Below are 22,227 nucleotides of genomic sequence, written 5' to 3' on the forward strand. Positions count from 1 at the left end.
TCTGCTTTGCTTCAGCCAACTCTGCCCTTACCTCATATGTCAGTGGTTCTGGAATGTTCCCTGCAGGGCCTCTGTAAATGGCTCTAGGGACCCTTCATTTCCTCCCGTCACTTGGGAATGCCAGAGCAGGTTCCGTGTCTGATGATGCCCACACGGTTCTCTCTAGATCACAGAGCTGGTTCACCAGAGAGATGTCACCCGCTCCTTGATCAAGAGCAAGATCGACAACCCCAAGTCCTTTGAGTGGCTCAGCCAGATGCGCTTCTACTTCGACCCCAAGCAGACTGACGTGTTGCAGCAATTGTCCATCCAGATGGCCAACGCCAAGTTCAACTATGGCTTTGAGTACCTGGGCGTCCAGGACAAGCTGGTGCAGACGCCCCTCACTGACCGTTGTTATTTGACCATGACACAAGCCCTGGAGGCCAGGCTGGGGGGTTCCCCATTTGGTGAGTCACCCACACCCTGAAGGGCAGAGCCAGACCCTAGGCATTATTGGGGTTATAGAGGTAGAACAATGAGTAGGGCACTTGCCTTGCATTTAGCCAACGGGGGTTTGATCTCCCTGAATGCATCCCATCTGTTCCAAGACACACCATTGGTGTAGAGCCCAGGAGTAAGTGAGCCCTGAACACAGCCAGATGTGATTTTTCCCCAAGAAAGTAACAAAATAAAGGGGGTGATTTAAATGTATTTCTTGGGGCCGAGGTAGTACAACAGATAGGGTGTTTGCCTTGCATGCAGCTGACCTGGATTCGATCCCTGGTATCCCATATGGTCCCCCAAGACTGCCAAGAATGATTTCTGAGCATAGAGCCAGTAGTAATCCCTGAGCGCCACTGGGTGTGACCCAAAAACCAAATTAGTTTCTGACTGGTATATTCTAAAGACCTACTTATTTCTGGCAGCTGTTCCTATCTTTTAGTCGCTTTACAAATTCTCTTCAGGCTGAGGTGGGGTTTGGCACTCAGTTCCCTTTCTGCCCACAGGCCCTGCTGGTACTGGAAAGACGGAGTCTGTCAAGGCCCTTGGCCATCAGCTTGGCCGCTTTGTCTTGGTTTTCAACTGTGACGAGACCTTTGATTTCCAGGTGAGGTACCGTTTGGGCTCTGCCTCCTGTACCAGAGAGAGAGCCCAGAAGTTGGGGCACTTCATGCACATAGTCAAGCCCGAACCCCTCCCTCCACCACACGTGGCTGGTGTCCAGAGTGACACTCCTGGGAGGAGATCCAGTTTTAGCAACAATGACAGAAGATTGACCTAAGGGGGCCAATTTTGCCAGGAAAGACCACCACCAGCACCTCCTATCAGCGGTTTGGGTCTGTGGCAACAGACTAGACTGGTCTAGGGCTCACTCAAACATGCTGATGATGTTCAAATGGGAGACATGGCTCCTCGTCGTCTTCCTTTTGGTTTGTGGCTGTCACTCCCAGCAGTGCCAGAAGAGGTGGTGTGGCTCATGGTTGAGCTCCTGCATGCCCACCTGCCCCTTTAAATTGGGCCAGAGAGATGGACAGTACATACGCTTCAGAGATCCTTACTCTAATCCCCCAGCACCACATCCAGGTCACCCAGTTTACCCTGAACACTGCCAGGGGTCGCTCCTGAGAACTAGGCGTAGAATACACTGTATTGTGTCCCTTTCATCACCCATAAATCCCTCTTCAAAAACGAGAAGGCAAGAAAACTCTGGTTTCACACAGGAGGCCCAGGTTTGGTCTGCAGTGCCCTGGGGTCTCCTGAAAAGCTGCTGGAGAGCCACAATGCCCCCTCCCTGGAGCCAGGAGGGACCTCCTGAGCACTGTTGGTTTGGCCTCAGAAATGTCAGTAAAAGGGTCATGGGACTTTTGCTTTGAGAATATCTTAAGCAGTACTCGGGATCTCTGGGGTATGCCCAGTGTGCTGGGCTCAGAGATCATTTTCCTCTCCTCACCACCCACTTGTGTGCCGGGATCACATGCCCACCCAATGTGCTCGGGTCCACATGGGTAGCCCCAGGAATCGAGCCCTTTGCCCTTTGTCCATGTTCTCCATGCATAGACCCCAGTTGAGTCAGGTGCCAATCCCCGAGGGGCTGAGATGCTTCCACCACTGGCCCTTGGGCTCTACTGGATGGAGCAGGGGTCACCAAGATGGGCATGAAGTGCCAAGATGGGCACAAAGCAGGTCCACTCTTCCTCTGCAGGCCATGGGGCGCATCTTCGTGGGGCTCTGCCAGGTGGGTGCCTGGGGCTGCTTCGATGAGTTTAACCGGCTGGAGGAGCGGATGCTGTCGGCCGTGTCTCAGCAGGTTCAGTGCATCCAGGAGGCGCTGCGCGAGCACTCAAACCCCAACTACGACAAGAGTGAGACTGCCTGGGGCCTCTGGAGTGGGGAGGGGCTGCCCAGGTCTGTGGGAGGATATTGGGATGGTACACTGACCCCCGAGTGGACTCAGGCTGGCACTCTTGTATGTGGGGTCAGGGGTCCTGAGGAAAGGCCAGGTAGCTGCTGTCACCTCCCTGCATTCACAGGGAAATGGGCTTTTGTTGACCCGCAGTTGATCCATAGCATCATTGAGTGGGCAAGCAACCCTGTCTGTGCATGATCAGCCTCTTTCCCCAACCTGTAGCCTCTGCGCCCATCACCTGTGAACTGCTCAACAAGCAGGTGAAAGTGAGCCCAGACATGGCTATCTTCATCACTATGAACCCTGGCTACGCTGGCCGATCCAACCTCCCTGACAACCTCAAGAAGCTCTTCCGGAGTCTGGCCATGACCAAGCCAGATCGGCAACTGATCGCGCAGGTGATGCTGTACTCGCAGGGCTTCCGCACAGCTGAGGTGCTGGCCAACAAGATTGTGCCCTTCTTCAAGTGAGTGTCCAGCCGCCTCTGGCTCCCCCACAGCCCCACACAGGGCCCCTGGGTGTGCTTGGCACTGAGCACCTACGGTGCTTGAACAGAAGTGACCTCATCTTCAGGGCTGGGAGGACACAAGCTAGGAGTGTGGCATGTATGTTTTCTATGGGGGGCCAGACATCTGCTCCTGACGGAATGAGAACCTTCCCTCTTTGCCCGCAGGCTCTGTGATGAGCAGCTGTCATCCCAGAGCCACTATGACTTTGGCCTCCGTGCGCTCAAGAGTGTGCTGGTGAGTGCCGGCAATGTGAAGAGAGAGAGGATCCAGAGAATCAAGAGGGAGAAGGAAGAACGTGGAGAAGCAGTCGATGAAGGGGAGATTGCAGAGAACCTTCCTGAACAAGAGGTGTGCAAGGCTGTCTTCCTGCCACTGCGGCTGTGCTGCCTTATCCCAACGCCCAGGGTGATAGGTTGGGGGTCAGGAGTTGGTGGGGTGGGGTGCCGCTCTCACTGCTTGTTCACAAGCCGTCATGGATCAGGAACCTTCTGGGCACAGAGCCTGTGTGTGGCTGCCTGTGGAGCTCGGTCCCTGTCTCCATGCAGATCCTAATCCAGAGCGTCTGTGAGACCATGGTGCCCAAGCTGGTAGCTGAGGACATCCCGCTGCTCTTCAGCCTCCTGTCAGATGTGTTTCCTGGGGTCCAGTACCACCGGGGAGAGATGACTGCACTTCGGGAGGAGCTGAAGAAAGTGTGTCAGGAGATGTACCTGACTTATGGCGACGGGGAGGAGGTTGGCGGCATGTGGGTGGAAAAGGTGAGGAGGACTATCGCTGTGGCATGGGCAGACCAGGAAGCAGACAGGTGGCAGGTGTTCCTCGGGTGGATGAGGATTGTCCCCAAGACCAGTTAAGATCGTTAATTTGAAATGCCAGAGGGATAGTGCAATGGGAGAGGCGCTGACCTTTTTACCTGACAGGCCTGGGTTCAATCCGCAGTATCCCATGGGGTCCCCTGAGTCCTGCTGGGATTGGCCCCAAAACAAAACAATAAACACACAGAGGGGCTGGAATAACTCCCTGTGAACCACCAGGTATGACCACAAAACAAAACAAAAAACCCACAGAGATAAAATTGGCAAAAAGTTTCTTGGATAGGGTGTAATTTAATGTTTTAATTATAAAATATAAAGTCTAAATTTCTAGTGTTGGGGTGAGGCCTTTTTTGGCATGCACGGGGCCTGTAACCCCTTCTGCCATGGATCTGAAGGCATAGGATAAAGGGGTTGAAATAATCAGTCAGTTAAAGTTTCATCAGAGTCAGCTCAGTTTATTCCATTGCCCTATTCACCATGTGCAGACTCTTTGCCATGTTTGCCTAACTCAGCTCTGGAGCTCTTTGTCTCCCTTTCAGCTGCTCCCCGTGCTTCCTTGCTGCTTTTCCACATCCCCTTCCCCCCAGGCAACATCTTATATTCTTTATTCCAAACTGCAGACCTCTCAGGTGTGGGTGGGTCTGACCCCAGGTGGTTATTAACATTTCAATAGAAAGTTTAGGACTTTGGGGCCAGAGAGATAGCACAGCCCTGTTTGCCTTGCAAGCAGCCAATCCGGGATCTAAGGTGGTTGGTTCGAATCCCATGTGGTCCCCCATGCCTGCCAGGAGCTATTTCTGAGCAGATAGCCAGGAGTAACCCCTGAGCACTGCTGGGTGTTGCATTAAATAATTAGTGATGGAGCTGGATGTTGCATTTTGCCCTTAGGATGGGATTGGATGGAGAAGGATAGAGGCCTTTATTCTTAGGCCATGGCCACGTGGCTTCATCCCCCATCAACCAGTGGGTCTGGGGTCCAGGGAAGCGACCGGTATTGACCTCACTCACAGGCAGGCTTCAGGAAGCATCAACTTTATTCATGCCCTATCCACCACATGTGTGGCCTATATCATGACCTTTTAAGCATTCAGCCATTCTTAGCTAGCCCTGCATCTTAACTCCTTTCAGCCATCTTCCTTTTGACCTCCATGCTGGCAAAAGACCAAAAGACTAAAAAGGGGGCCTCATCCCCTCTGGTCAAAACCTTATCTACCCTTTCCAAGACCCCTCCCAGGAAATGGGCGGGGTCTTGCAGGTAAGGTCAAGTTACCTAGGAAGAATGGGTGGGGGGTGAGGCTTCAGCTGGGTATGGCCCAAAAACCAAAAAAATAAAAAGTTTAGGACTTTGGGGGAAGGAATTCCTTACTATTCATTATTTCTCAGTCTTTTCTTTTTTATCTTTTTGTTTTTGGTTTTTGGGTCAGACCTGGCAACGCCCAGGGTTTACTCCTGGCTCTACCCTCAGAAATCACTCCTGGCAGGCTCGGGGGACCATATGGAATTCTGGGATTCGAACCACCGTCCTTCTGCATGAAAGGCAAATGCCTTACCTCCATGCTCTCTCCCCAGCCCCTATTTTCTGTCTTTTCTGATCTTTTCTGTGACCCCCCTGGAATAAAATATCAGAGTAGAGTGAGAGACTCTGGGTATTTTGGAAATACTGACAGGGCTAGAAACAAACCCCTTGTACAAGGCCCTCAGTGTGGGGGGCTCAAGGCAGGGATCTTTGTGGCATCCCATTAGACCCAGTCCTGGAAGCACCCTGTAGATAATTACAGGCTGTGGGGCCTGAGGCTACATCCACCGTGGGCTGTCTCTTAGGCTCCAGGGTTCAAGATGAATCACCTTTAGCCCTTCTCTCCCCCAGGTATTCTCTGCTGTTCATTAGAATCAACCTCTGACCAGTTTTCTGTGAAACCTGGGTGGTGTCATGCACGGAGCTGGCAGAAGCCTCTCTTGGGGGTTTGGTACAATGTAGTGAATCCTTTGACCAAACATCACCGTTCTGCCCTCACCTACAGGTGCTGCAGCTCTACCAGATAACTCAGATAAACCATGGCCTCATGATGGTTGGGCCCTCAGGCAGCGGCAAAAGCATGGCCTGGCGAGTCCTGCTCAAGGCCCTGGAGCGGCTAGAGGGCGTGGAGGGTGTGGCCCACATCATTGACCCTAAGGCCATCAGCAAAGACCACCTGTATGGGACTCTGGATCCCAACACCCGTGAATGGACAGATGGACTCTTCACACATGTCCTGCGAAAGTAAGTCCCTCCGGTCGTCAGGGCCTGGGTAGCTGCCTTCCTGCCCACACACCACCCCACCTGGTCGTCAGGGCCTGGGTAGCTGCCTTCCTGCCCACACACCACCCCACCCCACCCCACCCCCGTGCTGGGCTGTCCCAGCCAGCACTATGTGCCCCTCACAGGATCATCGACAATGTGCGCGGGGAGCTACAGAAGCGCCAGTGGATAGTCTTTGACGGTGATGTGGATCCCGAGTGGGTGGAGAACCTGAACTCAGTGCTGGATGACAACAAGCTCCTGACACTGCCCAATGGGGAACGCCTCAGCCTCCCGCCTAATGTGAGTGGCTATGGGGAGGCATGGGTGGGGGGTGAGGGGTGCAGCGAGAGCCGTGGCTTTCCCTGGAGAGCACCAAGATGGGGTCCTGAGAGGCCAGGCACAGGGATTGCGGGCAGTTTGGGCTGTGTGGTGTGGGAGTGAAGCAGGTTACAGTGGTCCTCAGCAGCTGACAGGAGCCTTTCTTACTTGGGGAATAAAGGAGGTGTGTTTGGGTCACACCTGGCAAACGGAAGACTTATTCCTGGCTCTGCACTCTGGAATCACTCCTGGTGGGTTTGGGGACCATGTGGAGTGCTGGGTTAGTCAGGTGCAAAGCCAGAGCCCTCACTATATTATCCAGCCCCGAATAGGAGCTTTATCTGAGACCCGGTGCTCTGGCCCAACTCTGGTGCCATCTAAGGATAGGCCTCTGCTCTGGGTGTTTGTTGCATTAAATAATTAACGATGGGGCTGGATGGTGGAGGATGCCATCCAGCCCACATGGCTCTGCAACCTCCATGCAGCCGGCGAGTTCCAGGCCCAGGTGAAATCACTCACTCACACGCAGCCATCAGGAAGAATCATCTTTATTCATGCCCTAGCCACCACAGGTGTGTGGCCTATGACAACCTTTCAAGCACAGCTATATTTTGCTAGCCCTGCATCTTATCTCCTGTTAGCCATCTTCCCTTTGGGCTCCATGCGGCCCAAAGATCCAAAAGCCAGGAAGCCAAGCCGGGCCAAGAGAGAAACGGCAAAAAGCCCGAATCCCCTGGCTCAGAGGTTTATCTATCCTTTTCCAGACCCCTCCCAGAAATGGGAGGTCTTGCAGGTAGTTACACCTATTATCCGGTTCCCAAAACTCCTCCCAGATATGGGTGGGTCTTGGGGTACACCACATTTCCCCCTTTTTTAAATATTTTCATGCGCCAACGTAATAAAGTGAAAATTAATATACCAGCCCTTTTCAAAAACATATTATTTGCAAAATATACTTTACACCTGTAACCTAAAATTCTATTAATGCTTTTTTACCAAGCACTATTTCGGAACTTTTATGTTTTATATTTTTAAACTATATTGGGGGAACTTTACTGTTCCTATATTTTTCCTATACACAAGTACTTCAGCATACATGCATAACATACATTTTAAAAACAGGCTAAGTACATTAAAATACACAGTAAAACATTTTGCAATAACAAATATTAACTTTGAAAGACAACAAAACACATTTAAATTATAAAGAAAATGACTAAGACAAAGATGCAGGTGGTTAGAAATAAGATGTTTTAGTTGGGCTAAGCTGTTTTACCTTCCTTTATTTTTATTCTTTAACCACTAACTAGCTAAAACTTATTCCATTACCAACTATGAGTGAAATATATGACTATTTGCTTAGTTTCTACACCTAAAATCACAGTTTAAATGATTAATTTGTCCCACGCTGATCTCACCATGTTGATTTTACCATGTGGCTTTTGTAAATTTTTAGATTTTAGATGCTGGTTTGTCCCACGCTGATCTCACCACGTGGCTTCTGTAAACTTTTAAAGTTCAGATGTTTTGTCCCACGCTGATTTTACCACGTGGCTTCCTTTTAGTTTCAGGCCCCGCAGACGGTTTTGTAGACCATGAGGTTGCCGGTTCCGCCGCCCGCTGCCGGTTCGCTGGAGGGTGGATTCCAGGTTTTTTGCTTTTCCGGGCAAAGCTGAGCCCAGCCAAGCCGATTCCAGCCGAGATTCCAGCCGAGCCGAGCCCAGCCGCTTGGAGCTTTTCGCAGCTTTTTTTTTTCTTTGGGCGCACTTTGCAAGCAAGTTTTCGGCCACACCTTCACAGGGCGCTTTGGTTGTTTAAAGTTCCAAGTGATTTAAACTAAAAGTTTAGTCCGAAATTTTCTTTTTTTTTTTTTTTTTTTTTTTTTTTTGCTTTTTGGGCCACACCCGGCGTTGCTCAGGGGTTACTCCTGGCTGTCTTCTCAGAAATAGCTCCTGGCAGGCACAGGGGACCATATGGGACACCAGGATTCGAACCAACCACCTTTGGTCCTGGATCGGCTGCTTGCAAGGCAAACGCCGATGTGCTATCTCTCCGGGCCCTAGTCCGAAATTTTCAAAGTCGAAATTTAAATTCAAGCCAAAGGTCATTCTCAGAAAATCAGTCCATTTTCAATACAGTCTTTTTTCTCCTCCGTTTCCAATTTAGACTTTTAATAAGTCTTTGAAGAGGCCCAGGTTTTTGTTTATTGTAACAAAGTTTTAGTTTTGGGCCTGGGCTGGAGGTGATGCAAGCTTTCACCTCTCTTGTTTTAATGGCCTTTGAACCCCCAGGTGGGGTGTTGGCCATCTTTGAAAATTGTTGCACGTGGCCCAGGGTTGTGGGCTCAGTGCACCCGACAAGAGCCAAAATTAAACTGAAAAGCAGAAATATTACCATTGTTGCTGGTTTCTTGGGTCCAGGATTCAGGTCAAAGTTCGGAGCGCCAGATGTTGCATTAAATAATTAACGATGGGGCTGGATGGTGGATGATGCCATCCAGCCCACATGGCTCTGCAACCTCCATGCAGCCGGCGAGTTCCAGGCCCAGGTGAAATTACTCACTCACACGCAGCCATCAGGAAGAATCATCTTTATTCATGCCCTTGCCACCACAGGTGTGTGGCCTATGACAACCTTTTAAGCACAGCTATATTTTGCTAGCCCTGCATCTTATCTCCTGTTAGCCATCTTCCCTTTGGGCTCCATGCGGCCCAAAGATCCAAAAGCCAGGAAGCCAAGCCGGGCCAAGAGAGAAACGGCAAAAAGCCCGAATCCCCTGGCTCAGAGGTTTATCTATCCTTTTCCAGACCCCTCCCAGAAATGGGAGGTCTTGCAGGTAGTTACACCTATTATCCGGTTCCCAAAACTCCTCCCAGATATGGGTGGGTCTTGGGGTACACCACAGGTGTTGTCTTCTTATAGTCATGCTGAAGACTGTCGTGTCATGCTGGGTGCACCCATGATATCCCCAAGACAAATATCTACCAAGGTGTGAACTTTGCAGCAGCAGGGCCCTCAGCTCCCGTCCACTGCAATGTCAGGATACTGAGCTCACTATGGTGCTGTGGGGAGCCTGGGTGGGATCCTATATGGGGACCTGTGTGAGACTTGGGTTGGGACCTATGTGGGGTCTCTACACTAATAGCCTTGAGCCTCTGGGTCACCCCAGCCCAGACTCTCCGTTTGACTGTCGAAAGTTTCTGGGTAGGAGCTTGAGGCCATTGCTGGGAAATCTGGCTCAACGGGACCATCACTATCCCCATTCCTGCAGGTACGGATCATGTTCGAGGTGCAAGACCTGAAGTATGCCACCCTGGCCACTGTGTCACGCTGCGGCATGGTGTGGTTCAGCGAGGACGTGCTGAGCACAGACATGATCTTCAACAACTTCCTGGCCAGACTGCGCAGTATCCCCCTGGATGAGGGCGAGGAGGAGGCACAGCGCCGGCGCAAGGGCAAAGAGGATGAGGGAGAGGAAGCAGCATCCCCCATGCTACAGGTGCGAGGGCCCTACTGGGCCAGATTGTGCCCCAGGCTCTGCCACAAGAGTTCAGAAAGAGATTCAGAAAGAGGGCGGTAGTAGGGAAACCCAGGTCAGTGGTCCTGGGAATGGTAGGGAGGACGAGTTTATCTCGTTTTTCTGTTCTTTTCTGTTTTCTTTGGGGGCACACCTGTCAGTACTCGGGTTTCTCCTGTCTCTGCACTAAGAAATCACTCCTGGCAGGCTCAGAGGACTCTATGGGGTGCCGGGGATCAAACCCTTGTCAGTCACTTGCAAGGCAAACATCCTCCCTACTGTGCTACTGTTCCCTGCCCCCTTCTCTCTACTCTGTGCCTTGGTGCTAGTTACCCCTACCTCTCCTCCTCGTGTCTGAGGGCTGCCAAGAAAGGATGGGCACCAGTCACTCTGCTCTCAGAGCCTGGCCCCATGAGCTGTGAGGGTCACAGAGTAAATGATGCCACCCCCTGCCTGTTGGCCTGCAGATCCAGCGGGACGCAGCCACCATCATGCAGCCATACTTCACATCCAACGGCCTGGTCACCAAGGCACTAGAGCACGCCTTCAAGCTGGAGCACATCATGGATGTGACACGCTTGCGCTGCCTGGGCTCCCTCTTCTCCATGCTGCACCAGGCCTGCCGCAACGTGGCGCAGTACAACAGCAACCACCCCGACTTCCCCATGCAGATCGAGCAGCTGGAGCGCTACATCCAGGTCAGCAGGGCCCTGAGCTCCTGGCAGCTGGAGGGAGGGTCGGGGGAGTGCAAACAGCCAGAACAGGGGCCCTGGGAGCCGTTCGCTCCATCAGCTTGAGAGCCAGGGCCTGCACTCCTGTTCCGACAGCGCTATCTGGTGTACGCCATCCTTTGGTCTTTGTCTGGGGATAGTCGGCTGAAAATGCGAGCAGAGCTGGGGGAGTACATCCGGAGAATCACCACTGTACCACTGCCCGCCGCCCCCAATGTCCCCATCATCGACTACGAGGTGAGTGCTGTCCCAGGCTGGGCTGTCCAAAATGCAATCTGGATCTCTCCCCCAAGCCTAAGGGAAGGAGCACATCTGAGGCATGTGATATCTCCTCTGCAGGTGTCCATCAGCGGTGAGTGGGTGCCGTGGCAGGCCAAGGTGCCTCAGATCGAAGTGGAGACCCACAAGGTGGCTGCCCCAGACGTGGTGGTACCTACCCTGGACACAGTCCGCCACGAGGCTCTCCTCTATACCTGGCTGGCTGAGCACAAGCCGCTGGTGCTATGTGGGCCACCAGGCTCCGGCAAGACCATGACACTCTTCAGTGCCCTCCGGGCTTTGCCGGACATGGAGGTAAGGGGCTTCTTGTGTGCGGAGCTCCCGGGCACAGAGGTGGGACAGTCTCATCCAATCTCATTTCTTCCTCCCAAAGGTCGTGGGTCTCAACTTCTCCAGTGCCACCACACCCGAGCTCCTACTGAAGACCTTCGACCACTACTGCGAGTACCGGCGCACGCCCAATGGTGTGGTGCTGGCTCCTGTGCAGCTGGGCAAGTGGCTGGTGCTGTTCTGTGACGAGATCAACCTGCCTGACATGGACAAATACGGGACACAGAGGGTCATCTCCTTCATCAGACAGGTGTCTCAGATTCACCTCCCTCCTCACAGTATCCTTCCCAACAGAGGGTCACCCTCAGGGTCCCGCCAGCAAAGGGTCATTGCCTTCCTCAAACAGGAAGGGGGGGGTTTGAGGTAGTAGAGTTACCCCTTTTTTCAGACAGGGCCCCAAAGAGGGTCATCTCCTTTATCCTGCAGGGAGGGGGAGGAGTGAGAGACTCACACTGACCTGAGAGAGAGTCTCACACACACTGACACTTTACCCTCTCCCTCCCTCCTACCTTCTCCCCATACACACACACACTTAGTCTCACCTCTTTTCTCTGCTTCCCCACAGATGGTGGAGCATGGCGGCTTCTACCGAACTTCTGACCAAACCTGGGTGAAGCTCGAGAGGATCCAGTTTGTTGGAGCCTGTAATCCTCCAACGGACCCCGGCAGGAAGCCTCTCTCACACAGGTATTGTGTGGCCTCCCATGCCCCAGACCCAAGCCCTGAAGTTGGGTTTGCAACTTGTGGGGCTCCCGTGGGCACACTGACCGCTGCTCACGTAGGTTCCTGCGCCATGTGCCTGTCGTCTACGTGGACTACCCGGGACCTGCCTCGCTGACGCAGATCTATGGCACCTTCAACCGTGCCATGCTTCGGCTCATCCCGTCCCTTCGCACCTACGCCGAGCCACTCACCGCCGCCATGGTGGAGTTCTACACCATGTCTCAGGTACGTCTATCTAAAATAAATTTCCAAGGGCTGGAGAGAGAGCACGGCGATAGGGCATTTGCCTTGCACACAGCTGATCCATGAGGAATAATAATAATAATAATAATAAATTACCACGTTGTGAAATCACCCCATATACTGTATCTCCAACCCCAGGCAGATGGGTTCGAAGAAGCAGGGTGTAAAATCACCCCATGCACCTTATTTCCAAGTGAACGAGCCTGAATCAGGGTCACACAAGAAACAATCCAGACCAAGCAGAGGGTGAAACACGTGTCGTCTGGCAGTCTTCTACCTAGTATGGAGTTTGCTGCCTGCCAAAACTACCATTTTTTTAATGAGTATAGAGATTACCCCTGGGTCTGGCATTAAACCCACCCAGGCTTACAAGTAAGACAATCTTTGTTTTGGGTGAAACCAAGTTGTAAACAAATAGATACAAAGAAACCAGGGATAAACTTTGTTTGAGGTAAAATAAGGTGTAACCCATCAGCAGGGTAGTGGTGAAAAATCTATTAATCAACCAAGCCAGACAGGAAAGAGACATGGAGTTAATCTGCTTTCACCTCCCCACTGTGCTCTCACTCTGGCTCAGAACTGCCATTTTTTCCCCCGGTTTTCTGCAACCACACCTGATGCTTGGGGATCCTCCCTGCAGCGTTTGGGATATCGAGGTGCTAGGGTAGAACTTCTGCTTCTTGGATGCAGAACATGTGCTCCAACCCACCCTCTATTTAGTTTATGTTTTTTTTTTTTTTTTTTTTTGGTTTTTGGGCCACACCCGCTTGACGCTCAGGGGTTACTCCTGGCTATGTGCTCAGAAATCGCCCCTGGCTTGGGGGGACCATATGGGACGCCGGGGGATCGAACCGCGGTCCTTCCTTGGCTAGCGCTTGCAAGGCAGACACCTTACCTCCAGCGCCACCTACCCGGCCCCTATTTAGTTTATGTTTAACGTTAAGCAAGCTCTTATCTCACCCTCTTTACACAGAATCTTCCTGTCATCAGGGGTCAGAATGATCATACAGTGGGTAGGGTACTTGCCTTGGAACATAATTGACCCGACACCCCATCTGGTTCCCTAAACCCTGCCAGGAGTGATCCCTGAGCACCAAAACAAAACCCCCAAAATCTCGATGCCCTCAAATATCATTTGCTCCCTTGTTTCTACTCTTGAAATCATCAGAAAGGTCCCCTCAAAGGAGGAAGCACCTTTTGTGTTGAGGGGATCCTCCCATAGTGCCAGGGGCCATCCACCTTTCCTAGGCATTTCAGGATGGAGTCCATGTCACATGTGTTCCTGCTTACTGCCCCAGGAATGTGTTTTGGAGACCATATCTAGCACCATATCTAGGGGTTTTTTTGGGGGGGTTTGGGGGGCACACCCGATGGTGCTCAAGGGTTTCTCCTGGCTTTCTGCTCAGAAATAGCTCCTGGCAGGCATGGGGGACCATATGGGACACCGGGATTCGAACCAACCACCTTTGTTCCTGGATCGGCTGCTTGCAAGGCAAACGCCGCTGGGCTATCTCTCCGGGCCCATATCTAGGGTTTTTGCCTTGATGCAGCCAACTGGGATTCAGTCCCTGGCACCCCATCTGATATGTCTCCCTAAGTGCAGGAGTAAGCCCTGAGCACTGCTAGGGATGGCCCCCTAAAAAAAAAAATCTATTATGCTATAGCCCAATGAATGAGCTGGGTTAGTACATAGGTACATAGGAGGCCCAGGTTAGATCCTGGCACTGCATCACTTTTCTGAACACCGACCACTCCAACCACTCTAGTACCAGCTGTTGTCCACAAACGAAAAAGGAAAATGAATTACACCAGGATTTAAGGTGTTTGCACTACATGTGGCCAGTCCAGGCTCAATCCCTGGCACCACATAAATTCCTCCTGAACATGACCAGGAGTGATCCCTGCGCATAAGATCAAGTGTAAGGCCTTGGCATAGCCAGACATGTCATTCACCACCACCTCCACCAAAAAAAAATATTAATGTGACTTATGTAGTCTGTGACATAGTGTGTGACTTGGAAGATGGATCCCAGGTGCTTCCCAGCATGGGCTAGGCTCCTTCCCTGTAGAGAAAGCTTTGGGAAATGCAGATTGGATGCAGCGCCAACACAGGAAATAATTCACACAGGTTAGAGAGAGAAAACAGGCTTTCAGTCCAGAGAGATAGCATGGGAGTAGGGCATTTGCCTTGCATGCAGAAGCACGGTGGTTTGAATCCCGGCATCCCATATGGTCTCTCGAGCTTGCCAGGAGAGATTTCTGAGTGCAGAGCCACGAATAACCCGAGTGCTGCCGGGTTTGACCCAAAGACCAGGAAAGAAAAAAAACAGGCTTAGGAACTTCCACCCAAGTTCTCTGCAAGCAGGCAAAAAGGCACCAGCAGGCAGGCAGGCTAGCTGTGGGACCAAAACTAGAAGTCTCTGACTTGAGGTCTTTATTGGAACAAATAGGACCACGGTCATGGTGGAGAATAGGTAGGGGTAGCGGCCAATCCAGAGGTGTTTTTTCCATCCAGGAGGGACAAGAAGTTGCAAAGAAATATCCTGAATAGGTTGAAAGCTGGTTACTCCCAACACTTCCTGCAGTTTTCCTTGTTCTCACTCTCTCTCATGCGCTCTCACTTTATTTCAACTTTCTCCCCTGGATCCAGACTGTCCCTTTTGAGCCACTTGCCATGTCAGACTGTCATAAGTGGTTACATGTCTGTGCCCACAGGAGCGGTTCACACAGGACACGCAGCCCCACTACATCTATTCCCCCCGAGAGATGACGCGTTGGGTGAGGGGCATCTTCGAGGCACTCAGGCCCCTGGAGACTCTGCCAGTCGAGGGCCTCATTCGCATCTGGGCACATGAAGCGCTGCGTCTCTTCCAGGACAGGTGAGGACAGAGGGGAGAACAGCCTGGTACCCACCACTCTGAGCGGAAGTCACCTTGCTGGGGCTGTATCTCTGTGAGAGGGGAGAGGACAGCCTCCTTGCCAGCACTGACCAACACTGTCCCTATAGGCTTCCACAGGTTGTCTTTGCTCTGTATCTCTTTCAAGACATTTGGCCAATCTGGGCTAGACACATAGGTGGAATCCTTGTCTAGGCATTTGTGAGGTCCTAGGTTCAATCCCCAGCACTACAGAGAAAAAAAAAATCTAGAAAACGGTTGAGCTTTTTAGTCAAGGCATTTTCTGGCATTTTTCCTAGCTCCGTTTGATCATTTTCTCAGAATGTTCCCACCGTACCTGGGGTATCTACTACAGCCTCTCAGTGTCCACCTGCTCTCCTTCCCACAGGCTCGTGGAGGATGAGGAGCGGCGTTGGACAGACGAGAACATTGACATGGTGGCCCTGAAGCACTTCCCGAACATAGACAAGGAGAAGGCCATGAGCCGACCCATCCTCTACAGCAACTGGCTGTCTAAGGTAAGCCTCACAGCACCTCCCACGGAGATTTGGGTCTTGGTGCTTGGTATAGTCAAGCCCTCATTGACAGGCTTGACTGTCATCATGGTACAGTGGGGAGGGCTGTGTGAACTCTGTATACCCCATATTCTCTGCTGTGGACTCCGTATACATCCATCTTTTTTCTGTATTCTCTGTTGTGTAAACTTGGTGCTCTGGGTGTGTATACCCCATATTCTCACTGTACACCTCCATATACTCTGTATCCCATGCCTTAGTTCTCTTATTCTCTTATTTGTTTTTGTTTTTGGGTCACACCCGGCAGCTCTCGGGGGTTACTCCTGGCTCTATGCTCAGAAATCGCTCCTGGCAGGCTCGGGGGACCATATGGGATGTCGGGATTCGAACCACTGTCCTTCTGCATGCAAAGCAAACACCTTACCTCCATGCTATCTCTCCAGCCCCTTAGTTCTCTTATTCTGCTGCCATAATGCCCCGTGCATAGCCCGTGTCTCTGACTAAACTAATCACTTTTGTTTGGGAACCATACCTGGTGGTGTTCTCAAGTGCAAAGCCCCTCACTCACCCATTGAGCCCTTCTTCCGCCCCTTGATCCAAGCTCTTGAGTCCTTCTCACTGGGTCCTGTTTTCTTGGCCTGTACTACTGGAACATAACTTCTTAGGAAGACTAAGAGGCTTTCGTGCCCTTTTCTTACAGGATTACATCCCAGTAGATCAAGAAGAGTTGCGAGACTATGTCAAAGCACGGCTGAAAGTCTTCTATGAAGAGGAGCTCGACGTTCCTCTAGTCCTGTTCAATGAAGTGTTGGATCACGTGCTTAGGATCGACCGGTAGGAGCTGCAGTCAAGTCTCACTGTCCACCTACAGTGCTGTGTAGTCACAGGTCATGACAGTCATGATGGGCTTTATGTTGTTCTTCGGCATGACCATCCCACAGCGCCCCTTTCTCTAAGTCCATCACCCATTGACTGCTGTCCCCCACCAGGACACCTAGGGTTTGGGCAACAGGGCTGAATTCAGCTCAGCCTGACTCGCTGCTGGGACACCTGCTCAGCAGATGGTCGCTGTGTACGGTTGGTCACATGCACAGGCTCATTCAGAAAATGTTGGTGGGACCTGAGACTGAGAAGCCTGGGACCTGCTTGGAAGTAGGGAGGGAACCTGGAAGCCTGACCTGCCCCCTCTGGGTCTTGTTGCAGGATATTCCGACAGCCTCAAGGCCACTTGCTTCTGATCGGTGTTAGTGGCGCGGGGAAGACCACGCTGTCCCGCTTCGTGGCCTGGATGAATGGGCTGAGCGTATACCAGATCAAGGTGAGTCTGTGGCCGTGTGTCCCGCCATACTTCCTGTGGACTGGGCCTCGTGGCCACGTGCCCCCCACCCCTTACCCATTTGAAGTTTCATTTCCTAGTCCAGAGAGATAGGGGAATGTGGGTCTGAAAACAACGCCAACACAGGAAATAATCCACACAAGGTTGTACAGATAAAACAGTTCAGGAAAACTTCCACCATGAGCTATCTGCTAGCAGGTAAAAGATACCGACAGGCAGTCAGGCTAGCTGTGGAACTGAAACCACAAGCAGTTTCTCCCAATGAAGAATTGGGAAGAGAAGGACCACCCCATGGGTGGAGAACAAGTAGGGGTAGAGGGCCAAATACAGAGGTATTTCCAGGGGCTGAAGTGGTAGTACAGTAGTAGGGCATTTGCCTTGCATGAGGCTGACCCAGAACAGACGGATGGAGGTTTGATCCCTGGCATCCCATATGGTCTCCTGAGCCAGGAACAATTTCTGAGCACAGAGCCAGGATTAACCCCTGAGCACCACTGGATTTGACCCCAAAAAAAACAACAACAACAACAAAAAGACCAGAGATACTTCCAGTTTGTGAGTAACAAACAAAAGCAAAGAATTATCATCCTGGGGCCAGAGAGATAGCATGGAGGTAGGGCGTTTACCTTGCCTGCAGAAGGACGGTGGTTCGAATCTCGGAATGCCATAGTGTCCCTTGAGCCTGCTAGAAGTGAGTTCTGAGCACAGAGCTAGGATAAAAAGAATTATCCTGAACAGAGTGAAAACCAGTTACTCCAACACCCCCCCCCCATACCTCTCTAGGTGCACAGGAAGTACACGGGGGAGGACTTTGACGAGGATCTCAGGACTGTGTTGCGGCGCTCCGGCTGCAAGAACGAGAAGATTGCCTTCATCATGGACGAGTCCAATGTGCTGGATTCGGGCTTCCTAGAGCGTATGAATACTCTGCTGGCCAATGGAGAGGTATAGATAAGGCGGTGGGTATGGTGGGGGAGGGGGGGTGTGGCTTGTCCAGGCTGGCCCCAGGTCGTGACAAGTTGTGTTGCTCCCCAGGTCCCTGGGCTGTTTGAAGGGGATGAGTACGCCACCCTGATGACACAGTGTAAGGAGGGTGCCCAGAAGGAAGGCTTGATGCTGGACTCGCACGAGGAACTATACAAGTGGTTCACCAGCCAGGTTATCCGTAACCTCCATGTGGTCTTCACCATGAACCCGTCCTCTGAGGGCCTCAAGGACAGGGCAGCCACATCCCCTGCCCTCTTCAACAGGTGCAGCCCCTCTTCGGTGCTGGTTGGGACATGGGCACCATGCAGGGAGCAGGCCTGTCTGGGCCAGCGGCCGCTCTAAGCCTAGCATTTCTGCAGGTGTGTGCTGAACTGGTTCGGGGACTGGCCCACAGAAGCCCTGTACCAGGTGGGTAGGGAGTTCACCAGCAAGATGGACCTAGAGAAGCCCAGCTACATTGCACCTGACTACATGCCAGTGGTATATGACAAGCTTCCACAGCCGCCAACACACCGAGAGGCCATAGTCAACAGCTGTGTGTTCGTGCACCAGACACTCCACCAGGTGGGTCACCGTGAGAGTAAGAGTGGGGAAAAGGATCAACTCCAGCCCTGAGATGCAGACTAGGCCCTCCTCCCATCACCAAGCTTGTCACCAGACTGCACTGCCCTGTCCGCAGCACTCACAGAGCCTAGGCAGGGCCCTGGTGTGCATGTCTCTCGCTCCCTGTGGAGCCTGTGGAGGCAGGCTCTGTGGGCCCTGGGAACTCCACAGGTGTCCCCAGGGTACTGGCCCTGGAAATGATCCTTCTGAGGAATTCTAATGGAGGAAGTCCAGGGGAGCAGCTCTGTAAACCCCACTCTGAGCCCCTCACCTCACCCATGTCTGCAGCTGGGGTCTGTGGACTGCTTCTCCAGTGGCAGAGTCAGGAAACCAGGCCAGGGGACTTAGGGGTCAGGGCTGCTATCTCCTGGGATCGAGTTGAGACCAGCACCGACCCCCACACCCCACTGCACCTGCTGCTGGTGAGAGATGTGGGCCAATGACATAGGCATGCTCTGCTGTTCTCCTAAGGCAAATGCCCGGCTGGCCAAGCGCGGAGGCAGGACCATGGCCATCACTCCCCGCCACTACCTGGACTTTATCAACCACTACGCTGATCTCTTCCACGAGAAGCGCAGTGAGCTGGAAGAGCAGCAGGTGCACCTGAACGTGGGGCTGCGCAAGATCAAAGAGACCGTGGACCAGGTGCCAGCATAGCTCGAGGGCTCTGAGGGCCTGGGGGTGCTTGAAGGCCCTGGGGCTGCTGTGCTGACATGGCTGTTCACAGGTGGAGGAGCTACGCCGAGACCTGCGGATCAAAAGCCAAGAGCTGGAGGTGAAGAATGCAGCAGCCAATGACAAGCTCAAGAAGATGGTCAAGGACCAGCAGGAGGCCGAGAAGAAAAAGGTGCGTGCATGCTTGCTCTTGTGTTGCATTAAACCCTTAGGAATGGTTTTGGATGGTGGAAAACACATGGAGGTGCCTTTCTGTGCCATCCCAGGCCACGTGGCTCCGCAACCCCCATTCAGCTGGCAGGTCCCAGGTTTAGGTGAACTGCGGAATCAGACTCATCCAGAGACAGGCATTAGGAAGCATCAGTTTTATTCATACCTTATCCACCACATGTGTGGTCAATCTCAACCATTTAAGCATACTATCCTTAGCTTGCCCTGCGTCTTAACTTGTCCAGCCATGTCTCTTCCTTATACCTCTCCATGCTGGCAAAAATCCTCTCTGGTCACAAAGCCTTATCTACCCTTTCCAAGACCCCGCCCAGGAATGGGCGGGGTCTTGCAGGTAAGATCAAGTTACCTGGGAAGAATGGGGGGATGAGGCCACACTTTTGTGTGTGTGTGTGTGGTTTTTGGGTCACACCCAGCAGTGCTCAGGGGAAACTCCTGGCTCCATGCTCAGAAATTGCTCCTGGCAGGCACAGGGGACCTATGGGAAGCCGGATTTGAACTGATCACCTGCATGAAAGGCAAAAGCCTTACCTCCATGCTATCTCTCTGGCCCAAGGCCAGTCTTGTTCTTTCTTTATTCCCTCTTTCTCCTTTCTCTCGATTTCTCTCCTCCCTCTCTCCTCATTTGCTTTCTCTCTCCCTCGACTCTAGAGATAAGGTTGTCTGGTCTAAAGGGTCTCAGGGCATACTGTGGATCCTCTGTCCAGCAAAGCTTAGCACCTTTCCCTTCAGGTCATGAGCCAGGAGATCCAGGAGCAGCTGCACAAGCAGCAGGAAGTCATTGCTGACAAGCAGATGAGCGTCAAGGAGGACCTGGACAAGGTGGAGCCTGCTGTGATCGAGGCCCAGAACGGTAGGTGCTCCTGCTTTGCCCTGCCTCTGCCCTGCTGGGTACTTCCCAGGTCCCTGCACTCCCCCTCCCTCCTCCTGGCCCCAGGCACTCCTGGATATAGCTGGAGAATAATGGAAATGAATTGAGCGAGAGTGAAAGCTTGTTTGTCCAGCAGCCTCAAAGAAGAGGTTGACTTTCTGCTGACTCCGTTCACCCTGGCTTGGCTTGGCTTGTGCTTTATTTGTCACAAAAGTGTCTTATTGGTTGGTTTGGGACTATTCCCATCTCTTTTTGGGCTGTCGAGCTTGGGAGACCATGCAATGTCACTGCTGAGGTCAGGCCCCCTGGACGTGGAGCATATGATCCCGCCCTTGGAGCTATCATGGCCCAAGTGAAAAGGATCTTAAATCTCAGGAGATGAAGGGATAGACATAAGGGTGGATGGAAGGAGGCGCCTTTTGAATGGGAATTTTGATGTGATGCTGCAGTTTGGGCCTAGAACATGAGGGGTCCTTGCAGGTGATCTCCTAGGTCAGCCATGGAGCTGTGTCACGGGGTTGAGGGTGAAAAGCCAGCTTTGGGGCCGGAGAGGTAGCATGGAGGTAAGGCGTTTGCCTTTCATGCAGGAGGTCATCGGTTCGAATCCCGGCGCCCCATATGGTCCCCTGTGCCTGCCAGGAGCAATTTCTGAGCCTGGAGCCAGGAATAACCCCTGAGCACTGCCAGGTGTGACCCCCCCCCAAAAAAAAAAAAAAAAAAAAAAAACCAAAAAAAAAAAAAAGAAAAGCCAGCTTTGAGGACTTTCCCCAAGGTCAGCCACCGAGTAGAGTTGTGGGGTAGAGGGAGAAAAGCTGAGACAACTGTGGGTAGGTGGTGGCTCCACACAGCTGGGCCTCGTCCCATCAGCTCTCTTCCATTGGCAGCCGTGAAGTCCATCAAGAAGCAGCACCTGGTGGAGGTGCGGTCCATGGCCAACCCTCCCGGTGCTGTGAAGCTGGCGCTTGAGTCCATCTGCCTGCTGCTGGGTGAAAGCACCACAGACTGGAAGCAGATCCGCTCCATCATCATGCGGGAGAACTTCATCCCCACCATTGTCAACTTCTCAGCTGAGGAAATTAGGTGAGTCAGTGCTGGACCCTTTTGCCTCAGCTACTGCATGGGTCTGGGATCAACGGGGGCACCTGTGCACTTATGCCCTGCCCCATGCATCTTGCAGTGATGCCATAAGGGAGAAAATGAAGAAGAACTACATGTCCAACCCCAGTTACAATTATGAGATTGTCAACCGGGCGTCCCTGGCCTGCGGCCCCATGGTCAAGTGGGCCATCGCACAGGTAAGGGCATGGATGGCAGTGACCCAGGGAGGACCATTGGCTGCAGAGCTTGAGTGATTCCAGTCTTCGCCCGCAGCTTAACTACGCCGACATGCTGAAGCGCGTGGAGCCACTTCGTAATGAGCTGCAGAAACTAGAGGACGATGCCAAGGACAACCAGCAGAAGGCCAATGAGGTGGAGCAGATGATCCGAGACCTGGAGGCCAGCATTGCCCGATACAAGGAAGAGTATGCCGTGCTCATCTCTGAGGCCCAGGCCATCAAGGCTGACCTGGCTGCCGTGGAGGCCAAGGTGAGGGCGTCCATGCTGAGCTAGCTGATGCTCCTGCTTGGTGCTTCCCTACACTCCTGAGATACTCACCAGGATCCTCCATCCCCTGCCCCATCTCCACATTCCATGTAGCCCTGAGTGTGGCCTTGGGTGCTGACCAAACTCTCACGTGGCATCTGACTCCCTCCAGGTGAACCGAAGCACGGCCCTTCTCAAGAGCCTGTCAGCTGAGCGTGAACGCTGGGAGAAAACCAGTGAGACCTTCAAGAATCAGATGTCCACCATTGCCGGGGACTGCCTGCTTTCAGCTGCCTTCATTGCCTACGCTGGCTATTTTGACCAGCAGATGCGTCAGAACCTCTTCACCACCTGGTCCCATCACCTGCAGCAGGCCAACATCCAGGTACTGGCCCC

At 52.5% G+C, this 22,227-nt stretch overlaps 1 protein-coding gene across 1 annotated transcript in view; it reads left to right on the forward strand.

The window, feature by feature from the left end:
• The window catches only part of DYNC1H1 (dynein cytoplasmic 1 heavy chain 1), a 77,661-nt gene that overhangs the window by 45,529 nt on the left and 9,905 nt on the right, over positions 1 to 22,227 (forward strand). Inside the window, exons 27-55 of the mRNA XM_049769915.1 lie at positions 167 to 449; positions 990 to 1,090; positions 2,186 to 2,345; positions 2,612 to 2,855; positions 3,063 to 3,246; positions 3,444 to 3,656; positions 5,735 to 5,973; positions 6,138 to 6,294; positions 9,584 to 9,811; positions 10,297 to 10,527; positions 10,657 to 10,797; positions 10,900 to 11,133; positions 11,213 to 11,419; positions 11,735 to 11,856; positions 11,952 to 12,117; positions 14,851 to 15,014; positions 15,421 to 15,550; positions 16,248 to 16,381; positions 16,751 to 16,865; positions 17,667 to 17,828; positions 17,919 to 18,133; positions 18,230 to 18,434; positions 18,945 to 19,118; positions 19,201 to 19,320; positions 20,109 to 20,229; positions 21,132 to 21,327; positions 21,425 to 21,542; positions 21,619 to 21,834; positions 22,004 to 22,216. Of these exons, the coding sequence (XP_049625872.1) occupies positions 167 to 449; positions 990 to 1,090; positions 2,186 to 2,345; positions 2,612 to 2,855; positions 3,063 to 3,246; positions 3,444 to 3,656; positions 5,735 to 5,973; positions 6,138 to 6,294; positions 9,584 to 9,811; positions 10,297 to 10,527; positions 10,657 to 10,797; positions 10,900 to 11,133; positions 11,213 to 11,419; positions 11,735 to 11,856; positions 11,952 to 12,117; positions 14,851 to 15,014; positions 15,421 to 15,550; positions 16,248 to 16,381; positions 16,751 to 16,865; positions 17,667 to 17,828; positions 17,919 to 18,133; positions 18,230 to 18,434; positions 18,945 to 19,118; positions 19,201 to 19,320; positions 20,109 to 20,229; positions 21,132 to 21,327; positions 21,425 to 21,542; positions 21,619 to 21,834; positions 22,004 to 22,216 (5,193 nt within the window). The remainder of the gene's footprint in view (positions 1 to 166; positions 450 to 989; positions 1,091 to 2,185; positions 2,346 to 2,611; positions 2,856 to 3,062; positions 3,247 to 3,443; positions 3,657 to 5,734; positions 5,974 to 6,137; positions 6,295 to 9,583; positions 9,812 to 10,296; positions 10,528 to 10,656; positions 10,798 to 10,899; positions 11,134 to 11,212; positions 11,420 to 11,734; positions 11,857 to 11,951; positions 12,118 to 14,850; positions 15,015 to 15,420; positions 15,551 to 16,247; positions 16,382 to 16,750; positions 16,866 to 17,666; positions 17,829 to 17,918; positions 18,134 to 18,229; positions 18,435 to 18,944; positions 19,119 to 19,200; positions 19,321 to 20,108; positions 20,230 to 21,131; positions 21,328 to 21,424; positions 21,543 to 21,618; positions 21,835 to 22,003; positions 22,217 to 22,227) is intronic.

This window comes from Suncus etruscus, chromosome 3, assembly GCF_024139225.1.
Source record: "Suncus etruscus isolate mSunEtr1 chromosome 3, mSunEtr1.pri.cur, whole genome shotgun sequence".
In the NCBI taxonomy this organism is placed as follows: Eukaryota; Metazoa; Chordata; class Mammalia; order Eulipotyphla; family Soricidae; genus Suncus; species Suncus etruscus.